The sequence below is a fragment of the Suricata suricatta genome, chromosome 5 (genome assembly GCF_006229205.1).
Source record: "Suricata suricatta isolate VVHF042 chromosome 5, meerkat_22Aug2017_6uvM2_HiC, whole genome shotgun sequence".
Lineage (NCBI taxonomy): Eukaryota > Metazoa > Chordata > Mammalia > Carnivora > Herpestidae > Suricata > Suricata suricatta.
Window position 1 is genome coordinate 89,679,790 of NC_043704.1, and position 17,104 is coordinate 89,696,893.

The 17,104-nt window shown below is 32.1% G+C and overlaps 1 protein-coding gene and 1 pseudogene across 1 annotated transcript in view; one reads left to right on the forward strand and one right to left on the reverse strand.

Moving 5' to 3' along the window:
• Positions 1-17,104, reverse strand: part of NAALADL2 (N-acetylated alpha-linked acidic dipeptidase like 2) — a 669,400-nt gene that overhangs the window by 140,207 nt on the left and 512,089 nt on the right. Inside the window, exon 11 of the mRNA XM_029938743.1 lies at positions 9,185-9,280. Coding sequence (XP_029794603.1) covers positions 9,185-9,280 — 96 coding nt within the window. The remainder of the gene's footprint in view (positions 1-9,184; positions 9,281-17,104) is intronic.
• LOC115292007 lies at positions 2,130-2,589 on the forward strand (annotated as a pseudogene).

Below are 17,104 nucleotides of genomic sequence, written 5' to 3' on the forward strand. Positions count from 1 at the left end.
CTGTACCCCTTGGGTAAATCCCTAGCAGTGCTATTGCTGGGTCATAAGGGAGTTCTATCGATAGTTTTTGAGGAACCTCCACACTGTTTTCCAGAGCGGCTGCACCAGTTTACATTCCCACCAACAGTGTAAGAGGGTGCCTATCTCTCCACACCCTCCCCAGCACCTATAGTCTCTTGATTTGTTCATTTTAGCCACTCTGACTGGAGTGAGGTGGTATCTCAGTGTGGTTTTGATTTGTGTTTCCCTGATGATGAGTGATGTTGAGCATCGTTTCATGTGCCTGTAGGCCATCTGGATGTCCTCTTTGGAGAAGTGTCTGTTCATGTCTTCTGCCCATTTCTTCACTGGGTTATTTGTTTTGTGGGTGTGAAGTTTGGTGAGTTCCTTGTAGACTTTAGATACTAGCCCAAAAAGGGAGTCAAATTTTGACAGGCTTATATTGTGTAATAATTTGCTTTTGAGTAATAAAAAAAAAGCAAAAAAGAGAAACTGATAGTTTAAGGCATGCCTTTAGAAACTATAATATTTGTGCTATATAATGAAAAACAATAAACCAAACCTCTCTAGGCAAGAGAAAATATAGTCAGCACCATTTCCAATTTCAGTAAATGAAGATATTGAGTTTAATTATACATTTATGAAGAAAATATACACCTATAATATTTTATTTTCAAAGCATCGGAGGTTGGTTTTAATATCCCATCACCTCCCTTGAGTAGCTCCAACCAACATTCTTTATTACAACGTACAATCTCTGCATTGAAAATACAAATTTGGGATATTTTCTGGCTTAGCTCATGTCATGAAACATAGTGTAGATCCCTACAGAGACATCTTGTGTCTAGTAACAATAATTTGATATAGCAGGAAAAAAATGTCAAAGTATTTTTAAAAATAAAAACAGAAGCTTTAAATCCACAGCTTCAGAATTACCTCAAATGTACAAACAGGATTAAGGATATCATTATATTTGCTTTGTTAAGTACCATACAATATTCTCATATTTTATCCAAATAATATATCAATATTAAAGATTCTTGGAAGAAACTCAGATTTGCTTATTTAGATTAGATCATAGCCAGGTTTTTAAGCATTTAAAGAACTGTACCAGAAATTCTATTAGCTCATGAGTACGGCATAACTGTGGAATTCAGGAAACTAAATAAAAGATATTTGGTCTCCTTTTTCTCTTACTTTACATAAGGCTACTAAGCTATAATTTTTAAGTTATAACTTAGAATGACAGTTCAAGAGAAATAAAATCATTTTGTATTTTAGTCTGCCTTTCTATTCTATCGTTATAAAGTGAATAGATTAGTGGATTGTTTTCAGTTAGCATGCTTTAAGAATCTTAATATCACAACAACTGGTACAACCATAATTTAATAATGACATTTAAAAGTAATTGCGATTCATATTTCACAAATCGTGTTTAAAATAAATTAGCAGAATATAACTCCATTAATCAAAGTGATCCTGGTTAATCATTTCTAAATGTAACTAATATTAACTGGAATGGTTAAAAACTAAATTTATTTAAATGTTTTTCATCATTGAAGACACCACTATCAGCCTTTATTCATACCACTGCAAAACTGAGTTAAAATTTATAGCATAAGTAAGGGAAAATATAACTACATTGTTAGAATACAAACTATATATGAGTTAACCTGTCTTGACTTCTGGGCTTTATACAAGTACTGTCTTATTCTGCAAGTTCAATCTCACTGTGATACTGCTCCACATAAATAATGGGAGTAAATACTATATTACTCCTACTATTTCTCTTAGGCATATTGCAATATCCAAATAATTTTACAAATGATCTCTATTTTGACATTATATAAGAAAAGGAAGAAATGTATATACATTTAAGAACAGTATTTTTAAAACCTCTATACTAAAAAAATATTAATATTGCATATCCTGCAATAATTAAAGAAATATTTTTTCTTTAACTAAGTGGGAAAACAATGAACTAATAAATTGGTATTTCTTGAGGAAACTTACAAGCAAAATTAGGTCATTTGCTAGTTTCCTTGGAACCACATGTATAAAGTACTTTTTCGTTTACTGGATGTACCTTTCATACTCAGAGCTTTACAAAGGAAATATAGAGGGACAAGATGGAGTTCTTGCAGGTCCTCAAACACAGGATGCAGGAGGTCAGCACCCAAGGCAGTCTCTGCAGCTATCTATGAATCTTCTTCAGGGTAAATGATATGAGGGTTGGTACAATAGTGTGGGAAGACAAACATGGAAGTTTGGAAATGAACAAATATGGAAACCAATACTGCGAAGACAACAAGCAGTTTTTTAGCCTTCAAGGATGAGTTATATATACTACTGAAACGAATAGCAAAAACTCATTTTGGGATATGGATGGAAGCATGGTGCCCCGAAACGGCATCACTGGATTCACTCTATGACCAGTGATCCTCCAACAAAAAACCACCTACTGCTCATAAATTCATTTAGATAAATGGTAAGGACAATGTGAGTGGCACTCCAGAACAACGTGTGCCTTATTCTGTTACTAGAAAGAAGACTCAAGAGTGGGTTCCACCTTCAACATCTTATAGGTAAAAACAGAAAATAATTTAAACATATAAAATATGGAGCTCTCTCTGCAACTGCACTCTTACTGCTTACTATTAACTTGATTAAAAATATTTGATTAAGAAAAATAAATAAATGAATAGATATTATAATCTATGATAAAAATATAAAACAATAAAATATAATATTAAATGTGATGATAAATAATATTAATATCAATTGATATAGTAATATTAATATTATAATGCACTTGATATTAAATATAATAATAATTATATATATAGTACAGTGTATTTAGGGTTGGAGGAGAAGTACTATTCATCCAACAATGTAATAACATCTTTCTTCTGCTTCCCCAAATGCTATATACTGACACTTGATTTTAAAAGTTCTTTCATTTTAAGTATAAAGTGTTTTATTTATTTTGGTATTGTGCCTATTTTTTAAATTTATTTTTAAGAGATAGAGAAAGCATGATTGGAGAGGGGGCAGAGATTAAATCCAAAGAAGGCTGCACACTGTTAGCCTGTAGCCCAATATGGGGCTTGATCCTACCAACCATCAGAGCATGACCTGAGCCAATACCAAGAGTTGGACACTTAACTGATTGAACCACCCAGGTACTCCTGCTTTGTTTTGTTTATAATATAGTTATCAGTCATCACTTATTGAGTGTATATTATTGCAAAAATTTATGAAGAAAATGCTAATAAAATATATTATGGCAAAAGATATAAAATGAATACAGGATGTTACATCAACTAAAAGTAAATCAAAGAAATGGTTAAATAATGTGAACTCTTTATAGATATTAGCAAAAAACTGAGGATCAGGCATAAATGCAGAGAAAAATAATTTTAAAATTCCAAATACCAGTTCAGAATGGTCATCCAATGAAGTGGTAATTGGATGAATACACTTTTTTATGAATTTTTAAAAATTGTGGCAAAATACACATAACATAGAATTTACCATCAACCATTTTTTAAGTGTGTAGTTCAGTGGTGCGAAATACATTCATAATGTGTAACCATGACCAATGTCCATCCCTGTAACTCTTACACCATATAATCTGAAACTCTGTACAAATTAAATAAAAACTCTCCATTCCTACCTCAACCTCAGCCCTAGCAACCACTATTCTATTTTCTTTCTCCTTGGTTTCAATTACTTTAAGTACATCATATACATGGAATCATATCGTATTTGTCATTTTGTGACACTTACATTTATTTCACTTAGCATGATGTCCTCAAGTAGCCTATATCAGAATTTCCTTCCTTTTTAAGGCTGAATAATATTCCATTGTATATATACATCCCATTTTGCTTATTTATTTATTCATCTATGACACTTGGATGTATCCATATTTTCACTGTTATGATTAATGCTGTTATCAGTGTAGGTGTAGAAATATGTTTTTAAGACTTCACTTTCAATTCTATGGGATATATACCCAGAAGTGAAATTGGGGAACATAATGATAATTCTATTTTTAATTTTTTGAGGAACTGCCATACGGTTTTCCACAACAGCTACACTGTTGTATATTCTCATGAACAGTGCACAAAAGTTTGCATTTCTCCCCATGCTTGTCAACACTTCCTATTTCCTATTTTGTTTTTTTTTAATAATATCCATCTTAATGCTGTGAGGTTGTAAAGGAACACTTGCTCCTTCTTAGAATGTATCTTGTCTGTGTATTCCATAAATCATTTACGTTGGATGCTTTCTCCTCTCCTTGTCATTCTTGCTCCTCTGTATGAACATTGCAGGGGTGACATCATCTGCACGATTAGCAACAGTGAAAATGTTCTATAATTTGTGTGATCCTATTCAGTAACCACTAGCCATATGTGGTCACTAACGGTGAGAATTGTGGCTAATGGTATTGAGGAAACTAAATTCTAATTTTATTTTATTTATTTTTTAATTTAAATCCAAATGTGACAAGTGATTATTGCATCAGCTAACACATATTGGATTCTTTTTCTTTCTGAGCCCCAACCTCATGTATCCAACTGCTTCCATGACATTTATCTATATGCCCTAAGTATCCAAAATTCCACATGACCAATGGCAAACATTATCAGTTTCTTCAAGCCAACCCTTACTTTAGTCAATTCAATAATATCAACTTTGCCCAAGATGGAGCTATTCAATTTTCTGTTACTCTTCACTTAGCTTCATGTTCCATATCCAGTAAATCATTTATCCTGTTATTCAAACCTAAAAACGTCTCTTAAATCTGTCTTCTATTATTCAAAATACATATTATCATTTCTCACATACTACCATTGACAACCTGCTGTTTAAAGAACTCTAGGGGCGCCTGGGTGGCTCAGTTGATTGAGTGTCCGGCTTCGGCTCAGGTCATGATCTTGCGGTTCCTGGGTTTGAGCCCGCATCGGGCTCTGTGCTGACAGCTAGCTCAGAGCCTGGAGCCTGCTTTAGATTCTGTATCTCCCTCTCTCTCTCTGCCCCTCCCCTGCTCATGCTCGCTCGCTCTCTCTCTCTCTCTCTCTCTCTCTCTCTCTTTCTCTCTCTCTCAAAAATAATAAATAAAACATTAGGAAAAAAATTAAAAAAGAAGAACTCTCAAAGGAAGTTCACTGACATCAAGATAAATTAATTTAATATTTCTTAAATTCTTTAAATGTCACCTTTCTGATGAATTCTGCAAATCTCCTAGTCAGAAGTATAAACTCCAATCTTTCTTTTCATAACTTGGTCATATTACTATCACCTTTTTTAGTGTGTTATATTAAAATGACTTGCTTACCTGTTTACTCCCTTGTACCCATTCACATGTATTAATTATTTTTTCAAGTGTTTGCTTCATCCTTGGCTTATAATAGGCTATAAGAATACTTAGATAACTAATAACAATTTATGAGCTAAATGCTGAAGATTTAAAAACACAACTACAAAATTCTTAGGTACAGAGAGAGAAATAAGCCTATTTCAAAACATAAATCCATGGAGATTTTTATTCACTTACTAAAGCATTAAGCAGCTAAGATTTATATTGGTATTTCACTTGTGTGTTGTCTGAGAGAAATTAGTTTGGCTTCCATGATAATTAAAAAAAAACAAATGCTATCTTTAAAGATAATTATAGAAGATAAGAAAACATTTTCAACATCAGTGCAGTATGTGTTGTCCTTTGGCAACTTTATCCTGCATCATCTGACTGTCATTGAACCAATGATGAATTATACCTTTTAGCATCAATATTGACCCTCATTCATTACTTTCTTAGGGTCCATGCTTTATATCAAAAAGACAAATGCCAAGATAAAGCCAAACTTTGTAAAAAAATAAGTTTTTTAAAGAATGACAGGACAACATTGGAAAACTACTTACTAGGACTCATAGCTCCTACCCCACATATTAGTGTGGTCTATTTACTTTTATTTGTTTTAAATCAGAAAAACACCAATGATAGTTATTAACTTTTTAATACTTAGAAATCATAATTTAATTGAATATAAATCATATTTGTGATCTATAACAAAGGTCTAGAATGCAGTTATACACTCAGAAAGGATAATAGATTGCATTACATGAACATTTGTATTAGATGTACGCACTTGTTACATTTATTTATGAGATAAAATAAATATGTGATTGTGTTATAGTGCTATGTCTCCAATTCAAACTTTTATTGTGAGAAATAAAGAAGAGTATCTTTACTATTTCAATTACTATGGGTTTCTTAAAAATGTTTTAAAATTGGTATATCAGTAATTGTGTTTTATCATTTTACAAAGTGTTTCTCCTATTTCATATCATTTTTCATAATTCACAGTGACAGAATTTATACTTAGCTGGGTCTTTTTATTTGATGTCCATAGCTATTTCTATAATATCACACTAATACCATCATTATTCTTACTGAAACAAAATTTTCTAAAGACCTCAATCTTCCACAAATTAAATTTTATATTCCATTTCTACACTAACTTACTAGCATATTCTCAGAATTTAATTAGTTAGTTTAATTGTATGCTTTCATATCTAACTTATTCTTTTTTTTCTTTAAAGGAAAAGCTAAATTTGGAAAATGCAGGGAAGAGTCTACTTTGAAGGTATCAGCACTAGTACTTTTTAATGTGTTAATAATTATAGTCAATTACATCCATATTGCATTTTTAAAGAAAATGTATACATCATTTTTTATCTCACAGAATCCTAATAAGGAAAGACATTATAAGAGTACTCCCTTTTGATGCAGAAAATAAAATGCAGTTTTACTAAATAAAATAACAAGTTGGTAGCTAAGGTAGTAAATCTCTGCCCCGAATCTCCTAGTCATGTGCTCTAACCAACCTTACTATCTTTATACTTTTATTTTGTTGTTGATAAACAAAAAATTGACCTTAAAATAAAGTATCTATAAACTACCTGTTTTCATATTTCCTCAGGTTTTTCTATTGGTCTAAGATTGAACTTCTGAAGGACAAGTTCTTCCCTCGGCCTGTATCTGTAACATGAGTGGTTGCCAAAGGCAAACGTGATGACTGGGAAGAGAGTATCAACATTAGATGAAAATTCGGTTGTAAAAAATGTCACAGGACAGTTGCTTATATATTTAGCCACGTTTTATTTCTTCAGAGATACAGAAGTGTTCCTAAAATCCTTTTAATGGGTTAAATATCTGTTTTCATATAAAATATATTTGAAAATAAATATAGAACCTGTGGTAATGTCTATGCACAAATTTGTGTATTCTCTCAAAGGGTTTCTGACTTCCTGTATTTCATACTATGTACTGACTATAATTTCATACTATGTACTGACTATATATATCTATATCTACCTATCTATCTATCTATCTATCTATCTATCTATTTATACACACATATGTTCAGGCTATGTTCTGTGCTCTCCTACTCCCTTCTGGACCATTCCTGCTTCCCAACATGCTCTTTGGAGTTGCTCTGGTATCAAGGCCTCATGTATCGAGAATCAGTGTGTGTTTACACCTCTCATTATATACCTGATATCAATATGGACTTAAATTATCCATTCCACAAAAATCCAATAAAGTCTAAAAAAAAAGGCAGAGAAAATATTACTATTCCATTGGCCTAAAATCCTATAATGCTTCTCTTAAAAATAAGAAATAAACCTAGACTCTAAGTATTCAGAATATTTGAATGAATACACACACATATAAATACTCTCATCTAAACATAGATATATACTAATTTAAATAGATACTTATAAATATCTACAGATATAGATATCTATTTTTACTTATCAATCTAGCATCTCTACAAGTATTAAGAATATAGTTAAATCTTAAATACTAAGGAACTATTAATTGGGGGCTACTTCTATGTTGCTGTATTCAAATAAAAATGGATATCAAAGGATGGATACATTCAAAACTAAATTAAGGATCAGGAACAAATTGTAAAGCAAAGAATTATAAATGTAGTTAAGATTCAGATATTTTGAACTTAGGATAATTTTAGGTAAATTGTGCTCCAAACTCCTCTTATTTCAAAAATTCAGAAAAAACAAAATCACAACTTTTTAAAAAACCTAGGGTAGACCTATAATATAGTCTGTATTCTGAGATTATTCTACTGCCATTCATTGAGTTTGTTCATTATATCATATTTCCTGTTTCTGAAGAGGAGAAAAATAGCCTTGTAAAATTTCACTAAGCAGATTTAAGAATGAGTCAATCTTTCAACTAAGAATATATAAATATATATTATTTTTTAAATGTTGAAATGCAAACATTCTCCATACACTCCAGCCCCCAAAGGGAAGTTATAACACATTTAAACAAATAGTTGGCAAGACTGAAAATTCATATGATGTCAGATAATTTCAGAACATTAAATTTATTTACTCAATACTATACAATTTAATTTTCTCCATATTATAAACTTACAGTTAAGAGTTTTAAGTAAAAACATAGGTATGACCATCATAGTGTAAAAACATTTATTATAAATTCTGCCTATTTTTTTATTTTTTTAATATTTATTTTTATTTTTGAGAAAGAGAGCACAAGTGGAGGAAGGGCAGAGAGAGATGAAGACCTAGAATCTAAAACAGGCTCCATGTTCTGAACTGTCAGCACACAGCTAGATGTGTGGCTTTGACTTGGGAATGGTAAGATCATGACCTAGGCTGAAGTCAGATGCTCAACTAACTGAGCCATCCAGGCTCCCCTGACGTCTTTATTTTTTTAATGCACCTACAAAGTACCACCACAAACAACCAAGTATCTTATGTATTGACATAAAACTTTGAAGATACAGAAATTCAAAGACATATTTTATACTGCTTTTAATCAAGGGGTATACTTGAGAATATACCACAAATATTCTTTCAGATTGAGAAAAAATTAATTAATTAATTGTTTTATTAAGGATTGGTTTTCATTACAAATCATGTTGTTGGGTTGTATGATCTTGCCTGAGTAGTTTATCATTCTTACTCCTTAGTAAAATAATAGAAGGAACTGAAAATTCTTTCAAATACATTTTATAAATGAAAGCATAAATTTTCTCTTGATTGGCTATTTTCGTTTTTTCCATCTATCAGCAAAAAATAACAAAACTTGCCAAATTGGCTCATGAATGGATTTATCTCCTACCTTGGTAATGGTTTCATGAAGGTGGAAAAAAGGATCCATTTCTTCAATTTTTGTTGCACGTTTGAGGAAAAGAGCCTCAGAGAGAAAACTTGGACCCTGTGGAAAATCAGAAAAAAAAAAAAAACATTTAAAACTCTTCATTGATTTTGTTTTTCAAGTGCTTATTGGATTTTCTTTAAAGATTCAAAAGGACTCTAAATTGCTTTAAGGTTTCTGTTGATTGTTGGCCTTCATTCTACTGATCTAATTAACCAATTGCAGCATATTATAAATTAAAATGAGTAGAATTCTATAACTCTTATCTGTATTTACAAAAAAATGTTTTTTTTAATTCAGAAGAGATAATTCTTTGCAGAACCCCTCTTTTTTCAAATGCAGACTTATGTGTAGAGTAAGATATCTTGATGACAAAACCCATATCTGAAACTCTTCTCCTTTTTATATTAAACTTTATGTTTCAAGGCTGTTAGAATGGAATGTTATTGGTAAACATGATTACCATATAAAAGAGCTCAGGCACAAATATACATGATATTTTAAATATTGCAAAACTCACTTCAAAGCAATAGTAAAATATTTTGCTTAGATTGGTCTCAAGGCTCTAAATGGTGCCAATAAAATGATAGCACGCTGGTTGTATCAGACCCTTAGTGTTAAGATGGTTGAAATTAATCAGGGAGAAAACCAGTCATTTTGTTTCCATGTGTAGACAAATTTCAGAGTGTAAGAAGACACAAGATGCTGAAAATGTTGAAATCTACAAATATTTATGTTCATCTAAAATTCTTATATTGAAATCCTAATCTCCAAAGTAATCATATCAGGAGGTGGAGCATTTGAGAGGTGATTAGTCTATGAGGGTTCCATCTTTGTAATTGGGATTAGTGCCCTTATAAAAAAAGGCTCCACATAACTCCCTAGCCCCTTTTTTCCTTTATGTGAGGATAGAACAAACAGTTTGTAACCTGGAAGAGATTCCTCATTCAACCATGTTGGCATCCTGGTCTTGGATTTCCTGCCTCCATAATTATGAAAAATAAGTTTCTGTTGCTTATCCTTCCACTCAGTCTGTGATACTTTATTGATGCACTCTGAAAGGACTAAGACATTATTGAAAGTAATTCTCTTATAGTTATCAACCTTATTAATATCCCATGAGATGGTTATTATTTACCACATAAATATAGCTTTTACATGAAAACCTGAAGTAACTAGGATTTGTCTAGAAAACAGGAGGGTACTGAAAGGATATATGTATGTATATAGACTATTGAATGATAGATAATCTTTCTGAAGGCTATCATGGAGAAGGAAGACTCAACCCAATCTAACCATCAATGACTACAACAGGGTAACAAATTTAAACTGAATTATATTAGAATATTGTTAAAAAGCTATTTATTAGAGCAATCCAACAGAACAGACTACTTTGGGATACATCAATGATGAGAAAGAAAGATAGGATAATGTTGATGGACTCTGAAGTCATGTAGATGACAACTAAAAACAACATACTAGCAATTCCCTATAAATTAAACAATTCTATAATCAGGCATACTGTTTGCCTCCTACTTTCAATAAGATTGTCATCAAACAAAAGTAATTTAGCTGTTTTCTCCAGTACATATCCACTTTTAGATAATAAAACCATGAAGCAACCAAATATCTTATGTATTCATACAAACAGCTTATTTATATAAACTTGTTTTATATTCCTCTCCTCATTTTGCCCTCCAATCTAAAATGAATTTGTCAGAAAGTCAACCCAGTTGCAAGTAGTACTACAGTTTTTAAGACTTACCATAAAACCACACAACTCAATCTAAAATATTATAAATGTACTTCCCTAATTTCCTCATTTTGAGAGTCTACTAATACTGTGTTACAGGCTGAATAATTCATAAGTTGAAGTTTTAACCTTCATTGTATCAGAATTTGATCTTATTTGAAAATAGGTCATCACAGATGGCTAGTTTAGAATGAGGTCATACTGGAGTAGAATAGGTCCCTAATACAATATGACTAGTGTCCTTATAAAAAGAGAACATTAGGAGATAGATGTGAACACAGGGAGAAAACCATGTGAACACGAAGTCAGAGATTGGAGTGATGACTCTACAAGCCAAGGAACTCCAAAGAGTTCCAGAAAACCACCCGAAGTGGGCAAGAGGCTTGGGACAGATTTTTTTGTCACAGACCTCAGAAGGAAGCAACTCTGATACCACCTTCAATAATGTATGTCTGCATACTTAATCTGTGGTGTTTTGTTTTGGCAAGAAACTAATACACTTAGTCAAGATGCTATTCTTTCTTTTCTTTTATAATTTTTTATATTTTTATTTTATATTTGAGAGAGAGAGTGAGCAGGGGAGGGGCAGAGAGATGGTGACAGAATCTGAAGCAGGCTCCAGACTCTGAGCTGTCAGCACAGAGCAATGAGATCATGACCTGAGCAAGAATGGGAGGTTTAATGAACTGAGACACCCAGGTGCCCCAAGATGCTTTCTCACTGCAATAGGTCTAATAAACTTAATTTCGTGGAGGTTTTTTGAGGCATTTTAGGCAGTCAACATAGAAATACATTAAAATATTAGCTTGTCACATAATAATTATGTCATTTTAAGCAACTTAATCTCCAAAGGAAAAGACTTAAATAACATATACTTCACAGAGATGTTGTGAACTGTCCAATGTCTCCACATAAGTGATATTATATTAGTGGCATTGATGATGAGGCTAATGATAATAAATATCATGATACTAATAAGGGTGGTAGTGATGTGGTGATAATTACAGTAGGATGCTAAAGGACTAACAAAAATTGAAAGAACCTTTTACAATTCTATGACAAACAGTATATAGTGTGCATTTAGATACGTTTATTTTTTTGAGGAGAGATATCTTTGAATTAACTTTAGTAAAAGAATGACATGAATAATTTGTGGCATTCATTTCCACTTAATAATTAAAGCATGAAGTCTTTAAAAAGTTTGCTTCATGAGTAGTTTTAAATAAACTTCTTGAAATAATTTTATCTTATTAGTTTCTTTAGCAAAACAAAGCCTCATAAATAGTGCAAAAGTAAAATATCAGCAGGTCTAAATTGAATGATCTCATAGAAGAGAAAGAGGGAGTTATAATTAATGAGATGCTTATTGAACTTTCAATTATTTAGTAGCAGTACATGTTAATTTAATTTATCTATATGGGCCTTATTCTCCCATGTAATCCCTTTCTCTTATTCTTTCACCTATTGTTTGTTATACCATTTTTTGTTTCTGGTGCTTCATTTATTTAGGTATTTAAAAAAACACTCATGTGACCCTTCTATATGCCATTTACTCTACTAAATGAGGGGCATAATCCTTAAAAATCATGGAGTTTAATCTAATGGGATTTGTATACATAATGCATCCAATATCATTGTCTTTGAAAAGATTAAGATACTATCATTCTATATATGTATATATATGTATATATATGTGCATGTTTGTGTATATAATTATAGTTCATAAATAGCTATTCATATATATAGTTATATGAAAAGATTAAAAGAAGGATACATGCTTTGTGAAAGTTTTTTACTACTATTATTTTAACTATGAGTGATTGCTGTTTCATAATGGCTCCCAACTATAGAGGAAGGGTGGGAAGCACAACTAACTACTTAGAAATTTTGTTTAGAATCATTATTGATAGATGAAAATAAAGAGGTAATTCAAGATATATGAAAAATGTAACACTGTATGTCTTTCACCTGCAAATCATAATAAAAATATTACAGAGGAAGGGATATTGATAAGAAAAGTCTATCTAGGTTATGGTATAAAATTCCATTGGTCTCCCCAGTACTAAATTACTTGTCTTTTCTGTAACATTTCACCATATTCAGCATATCTTCCTTCGATCAACCCTTTTACCTAAAGTCACTTATTTGACCCTGCTGGTTCTCAACTTACATATTATTTTCTACCTGAACTGGATTTCCTTTCCCATTTTGAATCCTACTGTCATTTCTAAGTAGTCTTCTCTTTTCCACAAGCTCCCTAGGTCGTTTTATCTACTTTTCTGGCTTCAATTACCATCTTCAAAATCCTAATTTCCAAATATTTATCTCTAGAATTGATGACTATTTTTAGTTCATTATTTTTGTTTGTCCATTAGATCCTTCAGATATATCAACTTGTGTTCCAAATCATGATCATGTATTTCCCCAATTGGTGCTTTCATTTCTTATCTTGGATGATAGAATCAGGTCTATATTTTGCCTATATTTATGTATATATTTTGAAATGTTATGCCATTCGTGGCTCCAGTGTCTCTCACCCTTTGTACCACAGAACTGCATTAGCCAATTTCCTTCTAATCCATATATTTAGACAGTTTTCTTCAAGTTTCTATCCATTGCTGTAGTTTATTTATTACTTTTACGCAAACTATGGTCCCTACTGATTATAGACTGAAGTTTAAATATTTTTTAATGTTTATTTTTGAAACAGCGAGAGAGAGAGAGAGAGAGAGAGAGAGAGAGAAGAGAGAGAGAGAGAGAGACAGAGGCAGAGACAGAGAGACAGAGAGAGAGAGACAGAGAGAGAGAGACAGTGTGAAAGGGAGAGGGGCAGAGAGAGAGAAACAGAATCTGAAGCAGTTTCCAGGTTCTGAACTGTCAGCACAGAGCCCACATGGGGCTCAAACTCATGGATCAGGAGATCATGACCCCAAGGAGAAGCTGGATGCTTAACTGACTGAGCCACCCAGGTACTTCCAAAGTTTCAATTTATTAGTATGAATTAGTATCATTTTTTCTTTCACTTATAAACAATTTTTCCTGTAAACTAATTTGCACCATTTCCATATAGCTTCTGCCTATATCACAGAAGTCTATTCACCAAACTAAATCCACTTTTAACGTTTACCATCTCTATTCCTATACTTAGACCATTTCCTCATCTGGCTGAAATGTTCTTTCTCCATCTGGTTACCAGCCTTCTTACTGCAATTGCTTTCCTTGATCCTCACGAACCCATAAGAGTTCCTTGTTCTCTTGTCACTGTTTCTATGTCATTTTACATTACTTTTATTCATCATTTATTACATTGTGCTTTTGTTATATTCTGTTTTCTTTACTATACCATAAGTCTTTAAGACTTGGAATCCCATTCTTATTAAAATAGTAAAAAAAATGCTAAACTTTTTGTGTGAATCATTAATCTCTCCATATTAATATCATCAATACATAAGGTTGACAAATGTAAACATGCTTGTCCTCTTATCTCAGAGAGTTCATGTCAGAATTAAGCCAAGAAACAGCATATAAATGTGCTCAGGAGGGAGGAAAGGACTAAATTACAAGTGGATTGTGCTTGCCTTTTGCCACATTTATCAGGGATTGCTTTTTTACGTAAGCAAAAGTTAGAGTTTTGAAATTTAAATTACTATAAATATGCGTTTGTGTATTGAGCTCCATGTAAAATTCCTCTTTTAAAATCTACAACTGTTAAGGTTTGAAAGCCATTTCCATAAGTAACAGTAAGTTCTTGGAGGATTTTGAATAGATCAAGTGATATTTTCAAGTGTGTGTTGAGGACGGCCTACATAGACACGTATAGGAAGAATAAATTTTAGAAGGATATGATGGGAAATAAGGAGTTTACACAGAATGCTATTGTGGTACTACAGTGAGAAAATATGAAAGGCTAACCCAAGTCAGTGGTAGTAGAAACAGAGAGGAAGGGACGAGTTTGATAAATGTGTAAGATAAAGTACTTGGTAATGAATTGGATGCAAAAAAGCTTAAGAAGAAGTCAAGATTGCAAGTATTTCTAGATTTGATAAAATGGGTGGATACAAATTTCATTAACTTAGAAAATATAGAAACAAATGAAGCTTTAGGACAGAAAAATTAAATTTTAAACATTTGAAGTAAGGTGTTTGTGAGCTATCCATATAAAGTTATCCCAGAAGATGAGTAACTATATTATTCATGATTTGTTTAGTTCAAGACCAAATTCTAAACTTGAATAAAAATAATTTAAGCATGCACATAGTAATCAAAATGTAAAGAGGATCATATATAGTCTTTAAAGTATATTGAGTATCGTACAGATCTTTGAGTGGTAGTGAGATCTCTGAATGGCACTGATATTTAAGAAAAATTAAAAACAAAACCCATGAAAATATTATAGATAGAATTATAAGACAGTGTAAATAGTAGCATATGAGTTTGATTTTATGGGAGTCAAAAAGTAGAGAATATCTGGAATGAATAATCAGTGCTTCAAAGGAAGTAAAGAAATACAGTAAGATGAAATGATCTATTAAAAAAAGATTTCAAAGATTCCTGGTGTCTTTTGTCAGAGGGGTTTCTGTGAATTAGTGAGCACAGGAGATAGCACAATCAGTCGAGGAATAATTGTGAGAAGTGAAACACTAACTATGAACTACCTTATTCTCTCCAGAAATTCAGGTTAGGTTGAAAAGTTAAAAAATATTTATCATTATGTAAAGAGAGTGAAAGAATCAAGGAAAAGTTTTATTTGTTGTGTTTTAGACATAATTGATGTGGACATATTTGTAATGTGAAAGAAAGCATCCAGAAGATAAGAGATTTTCAAAAAGCAGGACAATTTTAGAAAAATAACTAGATCATAGTCTTCAAAGAATTAAAAGCTCTGTAAAATTACCCAGAAAACATAATAGAGGAGCCAGGCTTTGAAAGTAAAGGTGTTTAAATGAGGGTAGGATATAAATATGGTAGAAGACAGAGTTCATACATATACAGAGGTAAAGAAAACACTCAAGTCATATTTAATTCATTTCTAGACTAGATTGAATAACTAAACTTTAACTTACTACCATACCAAATATACCCTTTGAACATTTTTTGTTTTTAGAAATAATCATTTAAGGGGAACTCGGATGGCTCAGTCACTAAAGCATCTACTCAATTTCAGCTCAGGTCATGATCTCAAAGTCGTGAGGTTGAACGCCATGTCATCAGGCTCCATGAGCTTGCTTGAGATTCTCCCTCTCTCTCTGCCACTCTCCTGGGTGCTCTCTCTCTTTCTCTCTCTCTTTCCCTGTCCCTCTCTCAAAATAAGTAAATAAATAAACTTTTAAAAAGAAATAATCATTTAAAATATTTAATTCATGTAGGTTCACTGGGTACTGATCTAAACTAAAACATTCTGTGCATGCCTTTTCTATGTAGTTGGCACTTAATGAACATGACCTGGATGAATAAAATAATATTAAATCCATATACATATATTTAAGGTGGGAATAATTATGAAACTCTGTTTACAAATGGGGACTTAAGAGCCAATGACACATTAGCTCAAGGTGATACCATAAGTAAGTGGTAGAACCTGGATTCAAGCCCAGGATTTTCTGACTCCACAGCCCAAACTTTTATTCCTGTGCCATGCCTACTCTTTACTGCCAAAGATCTCCTTATCCAAAGATTTTAGTTGTTTGAATTTAAGTGAAAAAGGATGACTTCTACCACCTCCTATTAGAATTCCCTCCAAAACTTAATCTATTCTACATAAGTAGCATAGATACTGTGTAGAGTTAAAGGATATTATCAAAGACTCCCTTCTTCCACTAAATAAAGTTGAATCTATGAAGTCCCATGTGCATTTCTCTCATTGCAATATTCTCCTTTCTGCAATAAGAGAATATACACTTTAATACTTAAATTTAATATATGAAACTAAAACACTTGCAGGCTTTGAATGACACTGACATTCATAATGTGCTGGGCTGCGGAAAAAGGTAATTACAGTCATAATTTTTGAAACATAACATTCTCATTACTATTCAAAGTAAAACAGACTTCAGATAATGTGGAGTTTAAACAGAAGTGTAACATCCAAGGGTCAAATGTGGAACAATATTAGGACATTACTTTTTGAATTC